We start from the raw sequence: 18347 nt of genomic DNA, 5'->3' as shown, positions 1-18347 counted from the left end.
GAGGTATTTCTCCTGGGCAGGATTTTTATTTATTTATTTCATTACTTATCTATGTATCGCCAGTACTGAGAACACAGATATTCCTTAGGTGAAGAGAAAATGTTTAAAGGGAGAACTGTTGGGGCAAGGAAAACTCACGTCGGGCACATTCTGAGAACTTTGATGTTGGTGTTAGGGAAGTGGATGCTTTAGAGATGATAAGTGAAATAGACTAGCATTTTTTTTTTTTTCCAATGAGGCCAACATTGTTAGCTTGCTTTTATTTTCCAGAATATCCGGTCTTGGTTGGGTAATCATATTGAAAGAAAAAAGTGGGAAAGAACATGTCATGGAGCACGCTGACCTTTTCATAAACCACTCCTCTGTCATGGTTGTGTGGTACAGCAAAAATTGGCCCAGTCTGGCCACACTATCAACCTTAGACTTATGCGGTGTGACACCAGTCTTGATGGACTGGCACAAACCCCCCACCAAAAATGGGTAAGTACTAATTCAGCACAACTTTTGGGTGAGAACATCTTATATGGAAACTAGAAGACCGGTGCACAAAGTTTGTGCACGAGTGAGGGGAGTCCCCTCAGCCCAGCCTGCACCCTCTCCAATCTGGGACCACTCGGGGGATGTCCGACTTCCAGTTTAGGCCCAACCCCATGGATTGGGCCTAAACCAGAAGTTAGACATCCCTCTCATAATCCGGGACCACTGGCTCCTAACTGCTCACCTGCCTGCCTGCCTGATTGCCCCTAACTGCCCCCCCCCCCCGCCAGCCTGATAACCCCTAACCACCTCTGCCTGCTGGCCTGATCATCCCTTACTGTACCCCTGCTGGCCTGGTCACCTCCAACTGACCCCCGCTGGCCTGGTTGCCCCTTACTGCCCGCCCCCCCGCCAGCTGGGTCACCCCCAACTGCCCCCCCCCGCTGGCCTGGTCACCCCTTACTGCCCCCCTCACCAGCCTGGTTGCCCCCAACTGCCCCCCACACCAGCCTGGTCACCCCCAACTCCCCCCCCCACTGGCTTGGTCGCTCCTTACTGCCCCCCCCCCCCGCCGGCCTGGTCACCCCTAACTGTCCCCCATGCCAGTCTGGTCGCCCCTCAATGCCCTCCCCCTCCCCGCACTGGCCTGGTTGCCCCCAACTTCCCCCCCTGCCAGTCTGGTCACCCTTTACTGGCCCCCCTGCCTGTCTGGTCACCCCATGCAGCCTGCTGTTCAGTCGTTTGGTCGTCCCTCACTAACGCTCCTGCCAACCTTGTCGCCCCAAGCAGCCTGCTGTTTGGTTGTCTGTCCAGTTGTTTCGGTCATGATGGCCCCTGGCTTTTTTTTATTTTATTTATTTTTTATTTTATTTTTTAAATTTCTTTATTGATTAAGGTGTCACATATTTGTCCTCATCCCCCCATTCCCATCCCACACCCCTCCCCATGGCTGCCCCAACCCCCTGTTGAACTTAACCATTGGTTAGGCTCTTATGCATGCACACAAGACCTTTGGTTGATCTCTCCCTTCTCCCCCCACCCTCCCCTATCCTCCCTCTGAGGCCCGATAGTCCCATCGATGCCTCCTTGTTTCTGGTTCTGTTCTTGTTCATCAGTCCATGTTGTTCATCATTTCCCCTAGATGAGCGAAATCATGTGTCAGTAGAGATATACTTATAAGAATTGAATGTGCGACGAGCAATAATAGTTATGCTGACAGGCAAATGAATCAGTCTGTAGTGAGTTTCTTTCTGGACCAACAGTTCTTTTGAGACCCAATATCAATGTCCACCAGTTCCTTATGAGTACATGTCGGCACTGACCCCTCAGCTCTGGATGGTGGACAAATGGTGGTAATGCAGGTCCGACTCCCTCTGGTTTGGTCTCGGCCGGACCCAGGGGCACGGCTTCACCTGGATCCAGGGGCCCACGGCCTCACCCGGACCCGGGGCCAGGCTCACCCGGATCCAGGGGCCCACGGCCTCGCCCGGGCCCGGGGCCAGGCTCACCCGGGTCCAGGGGCCCACGGCCTCGCCCGGGCCCGGGGCCAGGCTCACCCGGGTCCAGGGGCCCACGGCCTCGCCCGGGCCCGGGGCCAGGCTCACCCGGGTCCAGGGGCCCACGGCCTCGCCCGGGCCCGGGGCCAGGCTCACCCGGGTCCAGGGGCCCACGGCCTCGCCCGGGCCCGGGGCCAGGCTCACCCGGGTCCAGGGGCCCACGGCCTCGCCCGGGCCCGGGGCCAGGCTCACCTGGATCCAGGGGCCCACGTCCTCACCCGGACCCGGGGCCAGGCTCACCCGGATCCAGGGGCCCACGTCCTCGCCCGGACCCGGGCCCCTGGCTTTTTATATATTAGGATACTAGGTGGCATCACTTTGTAATTTAAAAACACCACCAGTGTATTTTAATTTGATTATGTCCTAAGACTTCTCTTTTATCCTGGGTCATTATAGGATAGGAAAAGAATAGGATTATCACAGTGTGATTAGGTCTAAATTAGGTTCCTCTTCTCTTGGTTACCTAAAACAGTTAGGAAATGACATTGTAGTTAACAAAATTTCCTGGATGATGGAACATGCACTGAGAATCCACTTGATTGTGGCCATGTGCTGGGTGTGAGAGTGCTGGGTAAAGGGTTCTTCCTCTCCTCACTTTCTTGATTCTTCAGCTTCTGCTGGGGCCAAGGAGCTGCCAGCAGGAGCCAGGGGGAGGGAAAGGAAAACATGGGTGGGGCAGATATTTGAGTGTAGCCATTTTGCTTTTGATTTATAATATTGTTTGTGTCCCTTGCTCCTCAACATGCCACTAATTAGCAATATGCACATTATTAGCATGCTCTTCCAAATCAGTTTTAGGTACACTAATAACAATCACAAACCGTGGACATGAGAGCTCACTTCTCTCTTTCCTTTCTTTGACATGCATTCCAAAGACCTCGATGGCCTTCTCTAGTTGCAAAGTACAGTCTGAGTAATTTAACCGACTCCACCTTGGTTGGCTGTGACAGATTTGTTAGGATCTTCCATCTCAACCCAGGCCTCCTGGTGGGGCTGTGGAAGGTAAGACTTGAGCAGCCTCATGGGCTGTGACATCCCTCCCTCTCAACCCCACGTTCACTCGCACAGGCGGGACATCAAGTGTGTAGTCCTTTCAGACTTCTCATGAGCTGCATTCCATTTTACTATCTTACCAGCTTCATTTTGTAGCAAATGGTCCTCGATTCTGTGGAGGGTCCTTTCTGTTCTCTCACAGACAATAGACTACCTTTACTATCATGGGATGTCCTGTCCTCTCCAGGCAATCCACGTCCCTTTCTCTTTTTCTGTGTCCTTTCTTGTCAGTCTCTGTGCGTTTTCCCGGGAGTCACTCCCACGTGTTCCTGACCCAGTGGATGTGGCAGTGAGTGCATCTGCCCTCCTGGGAAAGGTGTAGGCTCTTTCCTCCCACTAGGTGAGGTTTCTTCATTCACCAGTCAGGTCAAAGGCCAGCTCCCTCCTTGGGGCTTGTTTTCACTTCCATGAGAAGCATCTGTGCGATGTTCCCCTGTTCACCATGGGTTCCTTGGTGGCTTTGGCCCATGGATATTTTAAGGTAGCAGGTCCTAAATTTTATTTCAGAGAACTCAGTGTGTGTCCATTTAGGCAGATTCACCAGGACCTGCCTCCAGTGTCTCTCTCTGCTACCTCTTTCTCTTCCCAACCTGCCTGGCTTCAGAGTCTCTCCCTCCCTGACTCTGGGTGAGGCACCTGGGGGCAGGGCTGCAGTTTTCCTGACTGGAATCCACCTATCTCTGTGGGCCTGTGGAGTTACAGGACTCTGGTTGATCCAATTGGCCTCTGTCTGGCCTCTGTCTGGCCACTGGGTCACCTTCACCAGGCAGTGACACCTGTGAGTTTGGGGAGGAATGGGTGTCAGTTCCTTGTACAGTCCCATTTTCTGGGTCCCTAACCTGATGGACAAGTGAAGAGCTGGAATCTAACCATCCCCACTAGGTTTGTCCAGCTAAGCAGGTACTAGAGAGAGGAAGGCCATGCCATGAACGTTAGGTATTTGTGGAATTGATCTTGTGATTCCTGGAATCGTCTTTATTTTTGCAAAGAGCTTGAGACAACCTGGAACTAACAAGACCTGTTTCCACAGTTACCATGTATAGTACAGTATTTTGCTATTTCACAAATATAAGGATGAGCCTCCTTTTACTGCATGCTCTGTGTGTCTGGGTGAGTCGTGGTCCTGCTGTCCATGTGACACATTCCTCTTACTAGATGGTAGCACTAACAGAGCCTCAGCCCGAGGTCAGCTTACAGTTGAGGGTCTACCTTTGTCTGCAAGGTGATGCGCTGTGAACTTCACCATGACCTTGGGAAAGATTAAAACATTTTAGCTGAAAGTGTGATCTTACTAATTAATGTTTCAGAGAGCAGAAGAACTGGCGTTCGTCATGGCAAATCTGCATTTCCATCACCTCGTGGAGAAGAGCACATTGGGCTCGGCCACCCTGTACGTATCCGTCCATTGTGCATTTAGTTTTTGTAAAGTCAACACAAACAATTTACAAGTTGATACCATCTTAGTATTCTGAGAATAGCTACAAAGATATTCTGTTCTTAATCAGCAGACATAAGCCCACAGGCATAATTACTGAGCTGTTACTGAGATAATTGGATTATTCATGAGTGCACATTTGCTTTATCTGTTCTGGGTTAAGGATTTTGCGCCTTGTAGAACATTATTTATAGGGCAGGTACCTACACTGCTGAAAGACGCAGTATGTCCTGGTGCCTCATACTCTGCACTAACGTGAGCTCTCATACCTTGGGAGGCTCGTAGACCCAGGGTTGCTGGCTGAGTCCGGCGTGCAGGTGCTTGCTTGGTCTCTGCAATGCAGGCCTTTCAATGCATGTGAGGGTGTTCAGGTAGGGAACATGTTTTCCATTTCGCTACAGATGTCTCACTTCCAAGTATTCCCTGAAAAGCTTCCGAGTGCTTTTGTTACCTATGTAGTACTGTTTCTCGTATTGAAGAAAACTTTGCTCATTGTGGCTCTGGGTCTTCTGCCCAGGTCCCTAACCTGTGGGGCTGTTGTAGGTGTAGTTGTAGGTGCGCAGGTGCTTTAACACGGGGCGTGAGCACAGTGCTGAGCCACTGAGGAGCAGAGTTGTTGCCATGGGTGGTCTGTGGATCCCTATGGAGATCACATCTCTGCCTGTCTTTGTCTGCGCGCGCGTGTGTGTGTGTGTGTGTGTGTGTGTGTGTGTGTGTGTGTGTGTGTGTGTGTGTGTGTGTGTGTGTGGTGTGTGTGTGTGTGTGTGTTAATCCTCACCCAAGGATATGTTCCCATTGATTTTTTTATTTTTTATTATTATTTTTTTTCCCATTGATTTTTAGAGAGTGGACAGGAAGGGGAGAGACACAGACAGAAAAACATTGATATGAGAGAGATACATCAGAGTGGCTGCCTCCTGCCCAAGGACCCTTTAGTCCAGGGGCCGATGCTCTGTCTATTGACCCAAACTGGCTAGGGCTCTGTCTGCCCTTATAGAAGTTGGTAGGAGGAGTAGGGGGCATGGAGTTCCTGGTGTTGGAGGTTATTGGGGTTCCTGCAGGGAATTGATAGGACTGGTGCTTTGAATGTATGCTAGTTTTTTAAAGAGTATTTTCAATTCAAGCACTTTCTCTCTGGTATTGACAAATTTGTGTGTGTTTTGTTTTGCTTTTTAGCCCCTATGAGCTGCCTCCTCACATCCCCATTTTGGATGACAGTCCTGAGTACGGGCTGCATGGCTATCAGCTCCACGTGGACTTACACAGCAGCGGGACCTTCTACCTGTGCAGCACATTTCGCAATCTCTTTACCAAGCAAGGTGACACTGAGTTTCTGTTGCAGTTTGAAAAGAAAAGGTTGGGGAGTACATGGGACCCAGTTTTGTATCCTACCTGGCCACTTCACCCTTCCAGACCCCTGTGTCACCTGAGGACTGGTGAATGGCCCAGGCAGATCTGATCTCTTTAGCTCTGGCTCTGTCTCCACCTTCCTTTTCCTCTTCCTCCTGAACATCCTCCACTCATCCTCTCTGCTGGTAGTTTCCTTATCGTTTGCCTCACCGCATTCCCTCTTTTAACTTCAATGAGACTTATTTTATGGCTCAGAATACAGACTATGTTGGCACACGCTCCACTTGTCCTGAGGGAGAATGTATGTTCTGGTTGGGTGGTATGTCATCAGTGTCAGGATCAGGAAAAGGTTGTCGAGAGTGCTGAAGTCTACTGCATCCTTGCTGATTTTCTGCCTGCTGGTCTTGCAGTTATGGAGAAAGGAATATTGAAATCTCCAACTATAATTGTGATTTGTGTATTTCTCATTGATGCTCTCTCCATTCTGGCTACTTCTAATCTGAAGCTCTGTTATTTCATTCATAGGCATTGAAGACTGTTATGTCCTCTTGACTAATGGGCCTTTTTATCATTTATGAGGCAAACTTCTTTATTCTGGGCGATAGTTTTGTTCTGAAATCTATTGCACCTGATAAACACAAACATTCCAGCTTTATTTTGACTAGTGCTAGTGTGATGTGTTTTCCCTCCTTAAACCCATTTATATCTACGCATTTGGTCACTGTGCTTCTTCAGTCCCTTATGATATATGGCAATCCATCCCCCTTTTCATGCCATTTATTTGTTGAAGAAATGGAATCTATTGTTTGTCTATACAATTTCTGCATTTTGGATGGTTGCTTCTAGTATTAACACGTTTCTCTATCTGGTAAGATTTAGGTTTTTCTTTCTTTTTTCTTTTTTTTTGCAAGAATCCTTCCTAGATGATGCTCTGTACTTCATATTGAATTTATCAGAAGGATGTAGTATCTGCTTTTCTAAATATTAATTATATTAAGAATAATCAGTGGGTTCAGGGAATTCTCAGACTAGTCTTTTTATTATGACTTTCTCCATGATAGTTACCAAATGGTTTACCAAGTAATGGGAACCTATATTCACTTACTTATATTAGTGATTGTAAAATGATGATTCCCTACTTGTAGTGTTCTTTCTATATCTATTAGCTAGGATTCTTCTGTAAAGGAGAATTTTCTCTTATCAACCACTTAGTTAACATGATATATGTTAATATAGGAAAGGCAGGGAACATGCTTGATTCTTTCTCCTTATTAATTTACGGAATAGTGAGTTAATGTTCCAGTAGTCTTCAAAGATGACTTGTAAGGTTTTTTTTGGAGGAATTGTTAAAAAATGTCATTTATGTATTTTAATCTACTTGCAGTCATTATTCTTTTAATTATTACTGTGCTCTGATCCTGTTTTTTTTTTTTTTTTTTTAAACATGGCTCTGGTCATCCTTGACAGCTTGATTGCATTCTTTTATATATATATATATATATATATATATATATATATATATATATATATATATATTTTATTGATTTTTTACAGAGAGGAAGGGAGAGGGATAGAGAGTTAGAAACATCGATCAGCTGCCTCCTGCACACTCCCCACTGGGGATGTGCCTGCAACCAAGGTACATGCCCTTGACCAGAATCGAACCTGGGACCCTTCAGTCTGCAGGCCGACGCTCTATCCACCGAGCCAAACCGGTTTCGGCATTGATTGCATTCTAATATGACAAGATTGCTCAGGCTCATCTCATCTGTTTCTTGCCCAGTCTGGAATGAGTAGGTGCCCTGGTTCCTTTTAGTCATGCTACACTGGTATTTAGAGACCATAGTCTGGATCCTAGAGCTGCATGGTACTCTGGGGTTTTCATTCCTTTTAGGGTTTTCAATAGACAGAGCTAAGAAGTTTGTAGATTTTATAATGTGAAGAAATAAGTTACACATTTATTTAAATTAAATATCTTAGAAGCTTTTAATGAACTTCTTAGATTATATATTTGCATATTTTTTCTTAGGCTGAAAGTCTGTTATAAACAACATCACAATATATAATAATTTCAAGAGAACAAAACTGATGTTGTTAATAATGAACCTATTGAATACTCTCTAAATTAAGGATTTCCTTGTGGTCGGTCCTTCATATGCTTAAGATATATTATGCTAGAGATATAAAATTAAGTCACCTAAAGTAATCTTTCTCTGCATTGGTGTGCTACCACTTTGATATGCAATTAGTGATTTGTTTCAGTTGATTTTTTTATTTTTCAAAATTGTTTTGCTATTTTTCTACATGAAAAAAATTACCACATTTACATGGTTCCAAAGTTGAAAGTCTAAAACAAGGTGGTTCAGTAAGGTTTACAGGTACCTTGCCCCTTGACCCCTATTCTTTCTCTCCCTCCAGAGGTGATCCTTTATAGTAGTTTTTGGCTTATTCTTTAAATGTTTCTCTTGAATATATAATGCTGTACATAAATACATCCATATTTCTCCCAGTTTTTTAAAAAATGGAGCACCTTACTCCCTTTTAAGTTCCTTGCTTTCCCCCCAATTAATAATATATTCTGCAGATTATTCTTCAGCACGAGAGAGAGATCTTTCTTGTGCTCTTTTAAAACAGGTACATTGAGAATAAAATGAAACAGCAGTGTAGGGTTGTGCTGATTGTTTCTCTCGGTGGTCCCCAGTTGTTGCTGTTACACATAGTGGTATAGGGACCGGCCTTGTTCACACTTCCCTTCATAGTCTGCCAGCTTGCCTTGGGGAGCCTTTCTTAGAAATAGGATGCTAGGTCAAAGGGTGAATGCACATATATTTTTGAGAGACACTTGTAAATCCCCCTTGATAAGGTTGCACTATTTTGTATTCCCAACTTAATGGGGATATTACGTTAATAAAATGTTTTATTCCTAAGTATGTTCTAGGTTTTTGAAATATATTCTTAAAAGTTAAGGTGTTTCTATTTCTAGATTAGTTTTTTTAAAAAATCAAAAGAAATATTTCTGTTGATTTCTAGAGAGGGAGGAAAGGAGAGGGAGAGAAAGAGAGAAATACAGACGTGGGAGCAAAACATTGATCGCCCCACTGGGGATCAAGCCCTCAATCTCGGGCATGTGCCCTGACTGGATAATTGAACTGGCAGTCTTTCTGTTAATGCTGATAAACCTCTGAGAATGTTAGATGTTGTTATGACACACAGGGTGCTAAGCAAAATGAAGTACAATGGAAACCAAGATGGGGATAATTCACCTTTGTCTGCTGTCTTCACAATAAAAACACTTTTTCACCCTAAGACTTGACAGGAGATTGAGGTGTGTTTTCTTGGCATGTGGTTTTATGGTCAGGCTCCAGCAGAGGGCGCTGTTGTCATCAGAGTCACTTCCATGGTTAGAAAAGTACAACTGGAGTGTCTTCGGCAGTCTTTTGTAGTTCCATGTGGCATATTTAGCAAACCCTGGCTCTGCCAGCGCAGTTGGGCACGACAGCACTTTGCCCCTGTTTTTAAAGAACACTTTCTCTCTGTCAAGGAGAAACAGTTTAGCATCATGTTTCTGGAATTGAGGTGGCACTGTCTGTTGTTTGTCACCAGTGAGCTGTGAGAAACCTGGCTGGCTCCAAGGTAGCTGTCTGCAGGGAATGGCAGGAAATCATTCATCAACAACCAGCTATTGAATGCAGGGACTGTGCACAGCTCAGGGGGACAGATGTGTGGCAGACACAGCCTGCTTGCCCTCCACAAGGCAGGGGCAAGGGAGCCTGCTGAGCCAGGTGCCAGGCACATGGGTGGGGAAGTGGCTCTCAGGATTCCTGGACAGTTCTGAGGGAAGTGGTGAATGGCGTTGATCTGACCCAGTGGGAGACACTCAGAGGCCAGCATCCCTGTGGCCGGTGCTGTCCTTGTACACCTGAGCCTGTAACTGAGGCTCTTGCCTTAGACTTCAGCATTGGGCTAGTGGGTTCAGTTCCCCGGCTGGGGACCACCTGCACGACCCGCATGTGTGTGTGTGTGTGTGTGTGTGTGTGTGTGTGTGTGTCAGGTCCTCATTTCCTAACAGATCTCCTGACCACCTGACAGTGTCCCCCTCAGCCGGCCACTGTGTCCAGGAACAGGCTTTTCTACCTCTGATGGTGGATAAAAAGGTTCCCTGTCCTTTCTTCTCTCCCCTAAGATTCATTTGACTGTTTGTCCTTGCACCTTTGCTTAGTCCTCCCCCAAGACCTGGGGTGTTTCCTCTTTGTACTCCTATGTATTCTGCTACCTGACCAGTTATGGCTGCATGAAGAGTCTTTGTAGAAGGATCCCAATAATCTCTCTTCAAGGGGAATTTATGATCCCTAAACCTGTGCATTTTGCTAACTGTTCTTTGTGTGTTGCCACTAAAATGAGGCTGAAAGGAAGTTTAGGTGAAGAAATATTTGCCACCTGAATTCAATTAATGAGAGGCAAGAGCAGGGATCCTCAAACTTTTTAAACAGGGGGCCAGTTCACTGTCCCTCAGACTGTTGGAGGGCCGGACTATAGTTTAAAAAAAACTGTGAACAAATTCCTATGCACACTGCACATAATCTTATTTTGAAGTAAAAAAAACAAAACGGCAAAAACACCCGCATGTGGCCCGCGGGCCATAGTTTGAGGACGCCTGGGCAAGAGGGAGGGGAGGAGAAGCAGACAGGAAATATTGAAGGAGGAATTTGTAAATGAAAACTAAGGGAAGCTTGCAAACACACCTGGTGGGGTTGTCTGTTTACATTTTGTTTTCTGTGCTTTTGGAAATGTGGATGGACTGTTGGCATTGGGTCCCCAAGACCAGCCCCCGGCTCAGGATACAGTTGTGTCATTGGCTACAATTTATTACAGCAGTAGGGCACTGGGCAAAATCAGTGAGAGAGAAGGTGCAGGGGGCGATGTCAGAGGAAACCGGGTGAGCCCTCAGGAGCCCACTTCCCGAGGACTCACACAGGATCTGCTTATTTCCCTGGAATGAGATGTGAGAACACATGTGACATGTTAGCCACCTGAGATGCTCGTTGAAGACTCAGCCTGGCCCAGGGTTTTTAAATTTAAAAAGAATTAATTTCAGAGAGGAAGGGAGAGGGAGAGAGAGATAGAAATATCAATGATGAGAAAGAACCATCGATTGGCTGCCTCCTGCATGCCTCTCACTGGGGATCAAGCCCACAACCTGGGCATGTGCCCTGACTGGGAATTGAACTGTGACCTCCTGGTTCATAAGTCAATGCTCAACCACTGAGCCACACTGGCCAGGCCTGGCCCAGGGTTTTTACTGGGGTTTTGTCACGTAGGCACCCTCTGCCTGGCACTACCAAACTTCCAGACTCCTGGAAGGAAAGTGACATTAAGCATAAACCACATTGTGGTACAAACCAGTCAGGTGCAGTGAGCCACACTTGCCACTTAGGAATGGATCCAAGTTCCCAGACACCAGCAAGGGCCACCCTGGCAAGCAGGCCTTTCTAAGGACAGGCAGCTTGGGCCTGCTGTGTGAACTCCTTTCTGCATAAGGTCCATGAACACACAGATGTGGGAATGGCACAGCCAGTGAAAGAGCAGGCAGGAAGCTGTCCAGTGTCTTTGAAGTGCAAATAGAGCTTGAAAAAGGGTGTGATCAGCAATGCCAAGTGTGAAGGAATGTGTATTTTTTGATCTTTGTGTCAAGCTAATGATTACCAATTCTCAGAAGCTGAAGGAAAAATGTGTTGCACAGTACAGTGTACTTATTCTTGTCATCAGGACCAAGAGGGAGTGATGCCAAGAAGCCAAGGAAACAGAGTTTTAAGTAATAAAGTGAGCTGCTTCTGTCTTTTGACTTTTTATCTGCATTGCTATAAAAATGCATTTAACAGCTAATGTCTTACTATGTGGTTTGAATTTGTATATAGGAGTTATAAAAAAGCAAATAAAAATCACCCAAGGGCAACTGTTTATGTTTTGGTCCATTTTCAGATATGTACTTGTGGACCACATTGTGTGAACAACCCACTTCTTCCCCTCGCAATTGCCTTGTGAGCAGTTTCCCATGTCACCTAATAGTCCTTGAAAATTTGATTTTGAAAAGTTGTATGACATTCCATTGTTTGGTTTTATCATGATTGATTGACCTGTTATCCTAATGTTGGGCGTTTAGGTCTCCATTTTTCATGATTATAGTGCTATTATCATGAGCATTACTTTGAAAAATCTTTGATGATTTGAGAGGTGAAAGGGACATCTGATTTAAATTTGCATGTCTTGAATATTAGGTTGACTATTTAAAAAAATGATTGACCACAGCAGAGGTTTATGGGCTGCCATCAGCCGGCTGTTTAGGGGGCATCTTTGTAGGATCCAGCTTCAGTACTGCCTCTCATGGGTGTGTGGCCCTGGTCCTCAGTGTCCTTGCCTGCAGAATGTGGTAACATCAGGACCTCACTTACAAGGTTCCTGGTGGAAGAGGGTGATGTAGTAAGGGTTGCCTCCAGGATGCTTCGCATGTGTTGCTGCTGTTGTCCTGATTTTTACATTTCTTTCCTTTAAAAAATATTTTTATTGATTTCAGAGAGGAAGGGAGAGGGTGAGAGAGATAGAAACATCTAAAATAATAAAAACATAATATACTAATTAGACCAGACAGCCGAACGACCTTCCGGACATCATTCCAGCCATCCTTCCTGATGAAGCCGCGGCAGCGGGGGCTGAGGCAGAGGCGGTTAGGGGTGATCAGGCAGGCAGGCGAGCAGTTAGGGGTGATCATGCAGGCAGGCGAATGTTTAGGGGTTATCAGGCAGGGAGGCAGAGTGGTTAGGGGCGATCAGGCAGGCAGACAGGCGAGCAGTTAGGGACAATCAGGCAGGCAGGCAGAATGATTAGGGGCAATCAAGCAGGCAGGCAAGCAATTAAGGGTGATCAGGGAGGCAGGCAGAGTGGTTAGGCACGATCAGTCAGGCAGGTGAGCCGTTAGGAGCCAGTGGTCCCGGATTGCGAGAGGGTGCAGACTGGGCTGAGGGACCCCTCCACCCCCATGCACCGGGCCTCTAGTCCAGTGGTTGGCAAACTCATTAGTCAACAGAGCCAAATATCAACAGTACAATGATTGAAATTTCTTTTGAGAGCCAAAATTTTTAAACTTAAACTTCTTCTAACGCCACTTCTTCAAAATAGACTCGCCCAGGCCATGGTATTTTGTGGTAGAGCCACACTCAAGGGGCCAAAGAGCCGCATGTGGCTCACAAGCCGCAGTTTGCCGACCACGGCTCTAGTCAATGATAAGAGAGAATCATTGATCGGCTGCCTCCTGCATGCCCCCTACTGGGGATTGAGCCTAAAACCCAGGCATGTGACCTGACTGGGAATCGAACCTTGACCACCTGGTTCATAGGTCGATGCTCAACCACTGAGCCATGCCAGTCAGGTTACATTTCTTTTCTTTTTTCTTCTCCCATGTTTCTTCTATTTTGTTGAATTTATTGGGGTGACATTGGTCTATAATACATTATCTGTATGTTGTATTGTATGTTCACCACCCCAATTCAAGTTTCATTCCATCATCATTTATCCACTCCTATACCCTCTTCTACCTTCCCCTACCCCCCTTCCTCTCTAGTAATCCCCATACTGCTGTGTCTATGAGTTGTTTTTTTTTTTTCATAATACCTTCACCTCCTTAACCCAGCCCTGAAATCTCCTCCCCTCTGACAGTTGTCAGTCTGTTCTCTGTATCTGTGAGTCTGTTTCTATTTTGTTTGTTAGTTTATTTTGTTCATTAGATTCCACATATAAGTGAAATCTTATGGTATTTATCTTTCTTTGATTGACTTACTTCACTTAATACTCTCCAGGTCTATCCATGCAAAGGGTGATATTTCCTTTTTTATAGCTGAGTAATATTTCATTGTGTAAATGTACCACAGCTTTTTTATCTACTCATCTCCTAATGGACATTCGAGCTGTTTCCTGATCTTGGCTATCCTACCTAATAAAATAGTAATATGCAAATTAACCGCACCTTCGCTATGCCCAAGCCACGCCCATCATCCAAAGCCACGCCCACCAGCCAATCAGGGTGCATATGCAAATCACCCAACAAAGATGGCGGTTAATTTGCATACGCTGAGGGAGGGAGGAGTGAAGACTGAAGACAACTTAGAAGGAAGACGGAGGAAAAGCGGAAAGCAAGATGGCTGCCAGAGGGAAAGCCCGGGCGGGGGGGGGGGGCGGAGTGGGGCGGAGTGGGGTGGGTGGTAGAGGCGCGCCGGTGCAGGCATGGCGGCCGCAACAGCGGCGGCAGCAGCAGTGCATGCGGCCACAGCGGCTGCTTGCAGAATTTTTCCTGCAAATGGGCTACTAGTTGTAAATAATGCTGTGGTGAATATGGAGGTGCATATATTCTTTCAAATCAGTGATATCTCCAACTTGTTCTTCTTTCTCAAGATTGCTTTGGCTATTTGGAGTTGTTTATGGTTCCATATAAATTTTTGGAATATTTGTTCTAGTTGTGTGAAATACACCATTGGTATCTTGCTAGGAATTGCATTGAATCTATAGATTGCTTTGGGTAGTGTGGACATTTTAATGATGTTAATTTTTGCTACCCATGAACATGGTATATGTTTTCACTTATTTGTTTCTTCCTCAATTTCTTTCTTAAGTATCTTATAATTTTCTGAGTATAGGTCTTTACCTCCTTGGTTTATTCCTGAGTATTTTCTTTTTTACATTTCTTTTCTACCTGAATTTTTGTTTGATAAATTCCATTGTTTTAAATGTTTACAGGACTTATATGAGTTATGTTCTTTGCAAATATTTTCTTCATTTTTTTCTGTTGCCTTTTGATTTGGTCTATATTGTTTTGGATCTCTCAAAGGTATTTTGAATTGTATGTAAACCTGTGCTTCCTTTGATTAACATAAAAATTTTGTCCAGCCTATAGGTTCACATGCCTGCCCCTCTTAGGTCTCTCTCTCTTTCTGTGGTGGAGGACCAGGGCCCCTTCTGCATGTGTCCTCCCTGCCCCCCTCTCCCCCCGCTCCTTGGCAAGATGTTTCAAGCTTTACTTGTGTATTTTGTTATGAAAATATATGATCCCCCCAAACATAAGATTTCTTACTAATGAGCTTTTATCAAATACTTCTTAGTTATTTCCATCCATTTATTCTTTTAGATGTATTTAATAATTACTTGGGCAGATTAAAAAATATCTCATTTGCATTTTGATCAGATTTGTATTAAATGTGTACATTAATTTGGAAGGAATTGATCTATTTTTATTTAGGGTTTTGGACTATCTATTTAAGTTGGGAGAAATGTTCCTTATGTAGGTCCTGCACCTTTCTCTGCACATTGATACTTCCTTTTCGTGTTGCCCCTGTGAGTAAATTCTTTTAGATTATGTTTCTATTAGCTGTTTGTTAAATTTGTTCTATATCCTGTAGAGTTTTTGCAATATGTTTCTCATTAAAATACTGATTAAATATTCAATGCTTACTCTTTAAGGCATAACAGGAAACGTTGAGGGGATAAAATAAGTTATGGGTCCTAGAAACTTCTTTTTTCCTACCAAAAACATGGAGTTATTCAACTCTTTAGCACCAGAACCTGATAAGCCCATAAAATCTCTCTTTAAGGTTTGTTTCAGATATTTTTTTGCATATATTATGCGATCTCATTTTTATTGGTTCCCAAAATAGATGACTATTTTTTGTTCCATTTATTCCTTGATACTAATTACTTTTTGTGTTTCTAGGTCGGCTTATGTTCCCTAAGCACTTATCATAACAGGAAGGCATTAGAAGTAGTACAGTCCTGTCTGGGTGGTGATTACCTAGAAAAATTAGAACAGATAATTCCTTAGAGCATCTTCATCAATGGTTGTTAGTACATTTTCCCTGCTTTGTAAATTTGGTGACCCAGTATAAAATATCAGCATTACATATCACCACTCACAGAATGGAGAGCCCAGCTACCCATGCATTCTGTCAGAGCTCCTCAGGGAGGGCATGATTTGCGGAGCCCTGTGTGACATGCAGCTGTGGACTCCTTGTCAGAATGTCCAACATCAGGAATCCAATATGGCAACAGCAGAGCATTAGGCTGGGGGCCTTTGCAGCTCACAGGCTGGGCCCTGAGCTGGCTCTGCTGTGACCCAGGACGTGTGTGGAGGAGCCTCGTGCCTCTGGAAACCATCAGGGGAGCCCTTTTCATCTCCCTGCATTTCTGGACTCGGATTTCTGCTTCAGATTTGGCCTCAAAGTTTGATTTGCTCTTTCTCTTTGGGGATTTGAGTTCTTTTAATCATTTAAAAGAATGTGAGTTTTTATTTTGTTTTCAAAGAGATTGAAATAAGATTTTGTTGCTTTTTCAAAGATATTTATTAAGGTGATTGTGGAAATAGAATCTCTTACTTAAAACAAGTAGTTTGAGAAAGATAAGTGTAATAAGGAACATAAGTAATGGGTCTTCTCATCTTTGCCCCATTGTGAATTATTTGGTGTTAGGACTCTAGATCCCCAGCATGTTGAGCTGAGAGCCGCTTCTCAGATCACAAATGTCTTGTCCTCCATGATTCCTGTGCCTCACTTCTACTGAACTGTTAGGGTTTCTTATTGTTCCAGGACTTTGACCTCTTCTTGGCTTCACTTTCCTGTGTACACAGTCTTGGCTATCCTGTCAGCGTCTCATCCTTTGTAGCCTCACAGAATCCCTTTCCTGATGTCCTGGGCTTCCCTCCATGGATAACTACAACACTGCTCACCTTGACATTGATTTTTTAACTTTTTAAATGAGCAGCAGTTCCTTAGGGAAAATTACAAATGTGTGTCCATTGGGGCTGCCATTACCAAGAGTAGCTTTCCCACCATCTCCAGCCTCACTGCATCTCCTTGGCTTTGGTCAGGTCACAAACTCAGCCCTGACTCAGCCCTGTGGCCAGATGAGCAGGATGCTTTATTCTGAGCCCAGCTTCTAGCTGCCCTCTGAAGCATGAGGCTGACCTGGACGTGTTTCTCAGGAACATTGGAAGAGAAGCAGAAACAACTAACCATATACTTTCCCCTTAAATGTCTTTGGAAAGCTAGTCTAGAAAAAAAGTAATTTATACTCAAATGGACTGGACTGAGAAAATTGGTCCAAAGGCATGCCAGGGAAATAAAACTGAAAATACCACTCTAAACCTTTAAATACATCATTAGAAAAAGCTATTTTCAAACACTATTGAATTAATGAACAGTGAATTTTTAAAGAGTCTCAGTACATAATTTGTTCTTTGTAAAATCAAGTTAATTGTCACCATATCAGGAACAATATGACTGACAAATGTGGCCTGTTAGGACCCTACTTAATATGAAAGTAGTAGAGACCTGTGGCTCAAAAGTTTATAGGAGATTTATTGATGCCATCATATCTACCAGGCCTGAGCTGGGGAAGGAAATTTCATAAATAATTATAAGTTTTACTTTTTCAATCTCTTTAATTCATTTGACTCTTGTAACTTATATAGCAACCAAAAAAGGGAGTGAGAGTTCTGATCCTTCTCATGTTCAGAGACCTTCTCTCTTTTGATATTCCACTATCTATGTTTATAAATAGCTACTTAAATTTCATGTGGATCAGGGGTTTGGAAAATAACAGGTATCTGAAAACAATTAGCGGAGAAAGAGAGAGAAGATGTGGACATGCCTTGAGGAGATTTATGTTAGAGACCTAACAGGGAACAGGGACACTAAAGATTTCCTGTCCTTGAGAGTTAGTGCCAACTCTGTGTGATCATTAGACTGTAATGATTATACTGTCTTGTTATTCATTGTTCCTCTGTAGCATCAGGTCTCTGCTGCTTTAAATTGTTAATACTCTGTGGCAAATATTTTTGAGTTTATAGGGTCTCCTGATAAATCTTTACCCGGAGAGTTGCTATGGATGTCTGTTTCATTTCTTTGTGTATACTTACCTGAGGTTGTGGGCTAGGGTCCCATCTCATTTAGTTTTTACCTCATCAGGTTTCTCTGCTTAGTTAACCGTGTTCTGATTTTCCTACTCAGGGAGTTCTGATCTGACTTAACTCCCTTATCTATTTTTTCTATTTGCCTTAGGAAAATCACTAAGTCTGCCAGTTTCTCTTCCCAAAATTCTTTACTTTCCACCTTTTAAGAGGCAAGATGAACTCTAATTATAGTTGAGAAATGATATTAGAAGGTTCTATGAATGCCCATAGAAGACGTGACCTTTATTCCCAAAGACAGTGGGTTATTTGAGGAATCAGATCTAAGATACAGCAACAATTGAGGACATTTCAGTGCGAGCAGGGGTTTAGAACAGGACCAGATCAGTGTAGGTGGAAGGGTGCTACCAGCCGCGGGGGTGACTGAGATGTGAGGACCCAGATCTGAGGCTTGGCCAGGGTCACAGTTTGGATGCAGAAGGGGCAGCCAGTGCAGGGAGCAGAGGGGCCCTCCCAGGAAGGCCAGCACAGC

The 18347-nt window shown here is 44.6% G+C and overlaps 1 protein-coding gene across 1 annotated transcript in view; it reads left to right on the top strand.

Annotated features, from left to right (window-relative positions):
* Window positions 1–18347, top strand: part of FBXO15 (F-box protein 15) — a gene marked incomplete at both ends in the record, with an annotated part of 49682 nt that overhangs the window by 13363 nt on the left and 17972 nt on the right. The window contains 4 exons of the mRNA XM_079783967.1: window positions 271–480; window positions 2909–3035; window positions 4394–4476; window positions 5698–5840. Of these exons, the coding sequence (XP_079640093.1) occupies window positions 271–480; window positions 2909–3035; window positions 4394–4476; window positions 5698–5840 (563 nt within the window). The remainder of the gene's footprint in view (window positions 1–270; window positions 481–2908; window positions 3036–4393; window positions 4477–5697; window positions 5841–18347) is intronic.

The sequence above is a fragment of the Cnephaeus nilssonii genome, assembly GCF_951640355.1.
Source record: "Cnephaeus nilssonii genome assembly, chromosome: 11".
Lineage (NCBI taxonomy): Eukaryota > Metazoa > Chordata > Mammalia > Chiroptera > Vespertilionidae > Cnephaeus > Cnephaeus nilssonii.
Note: the sequence above shows the minus strand (reverse complement) of the source record. Positions and strands in the feature narration are given on the sequence as shown.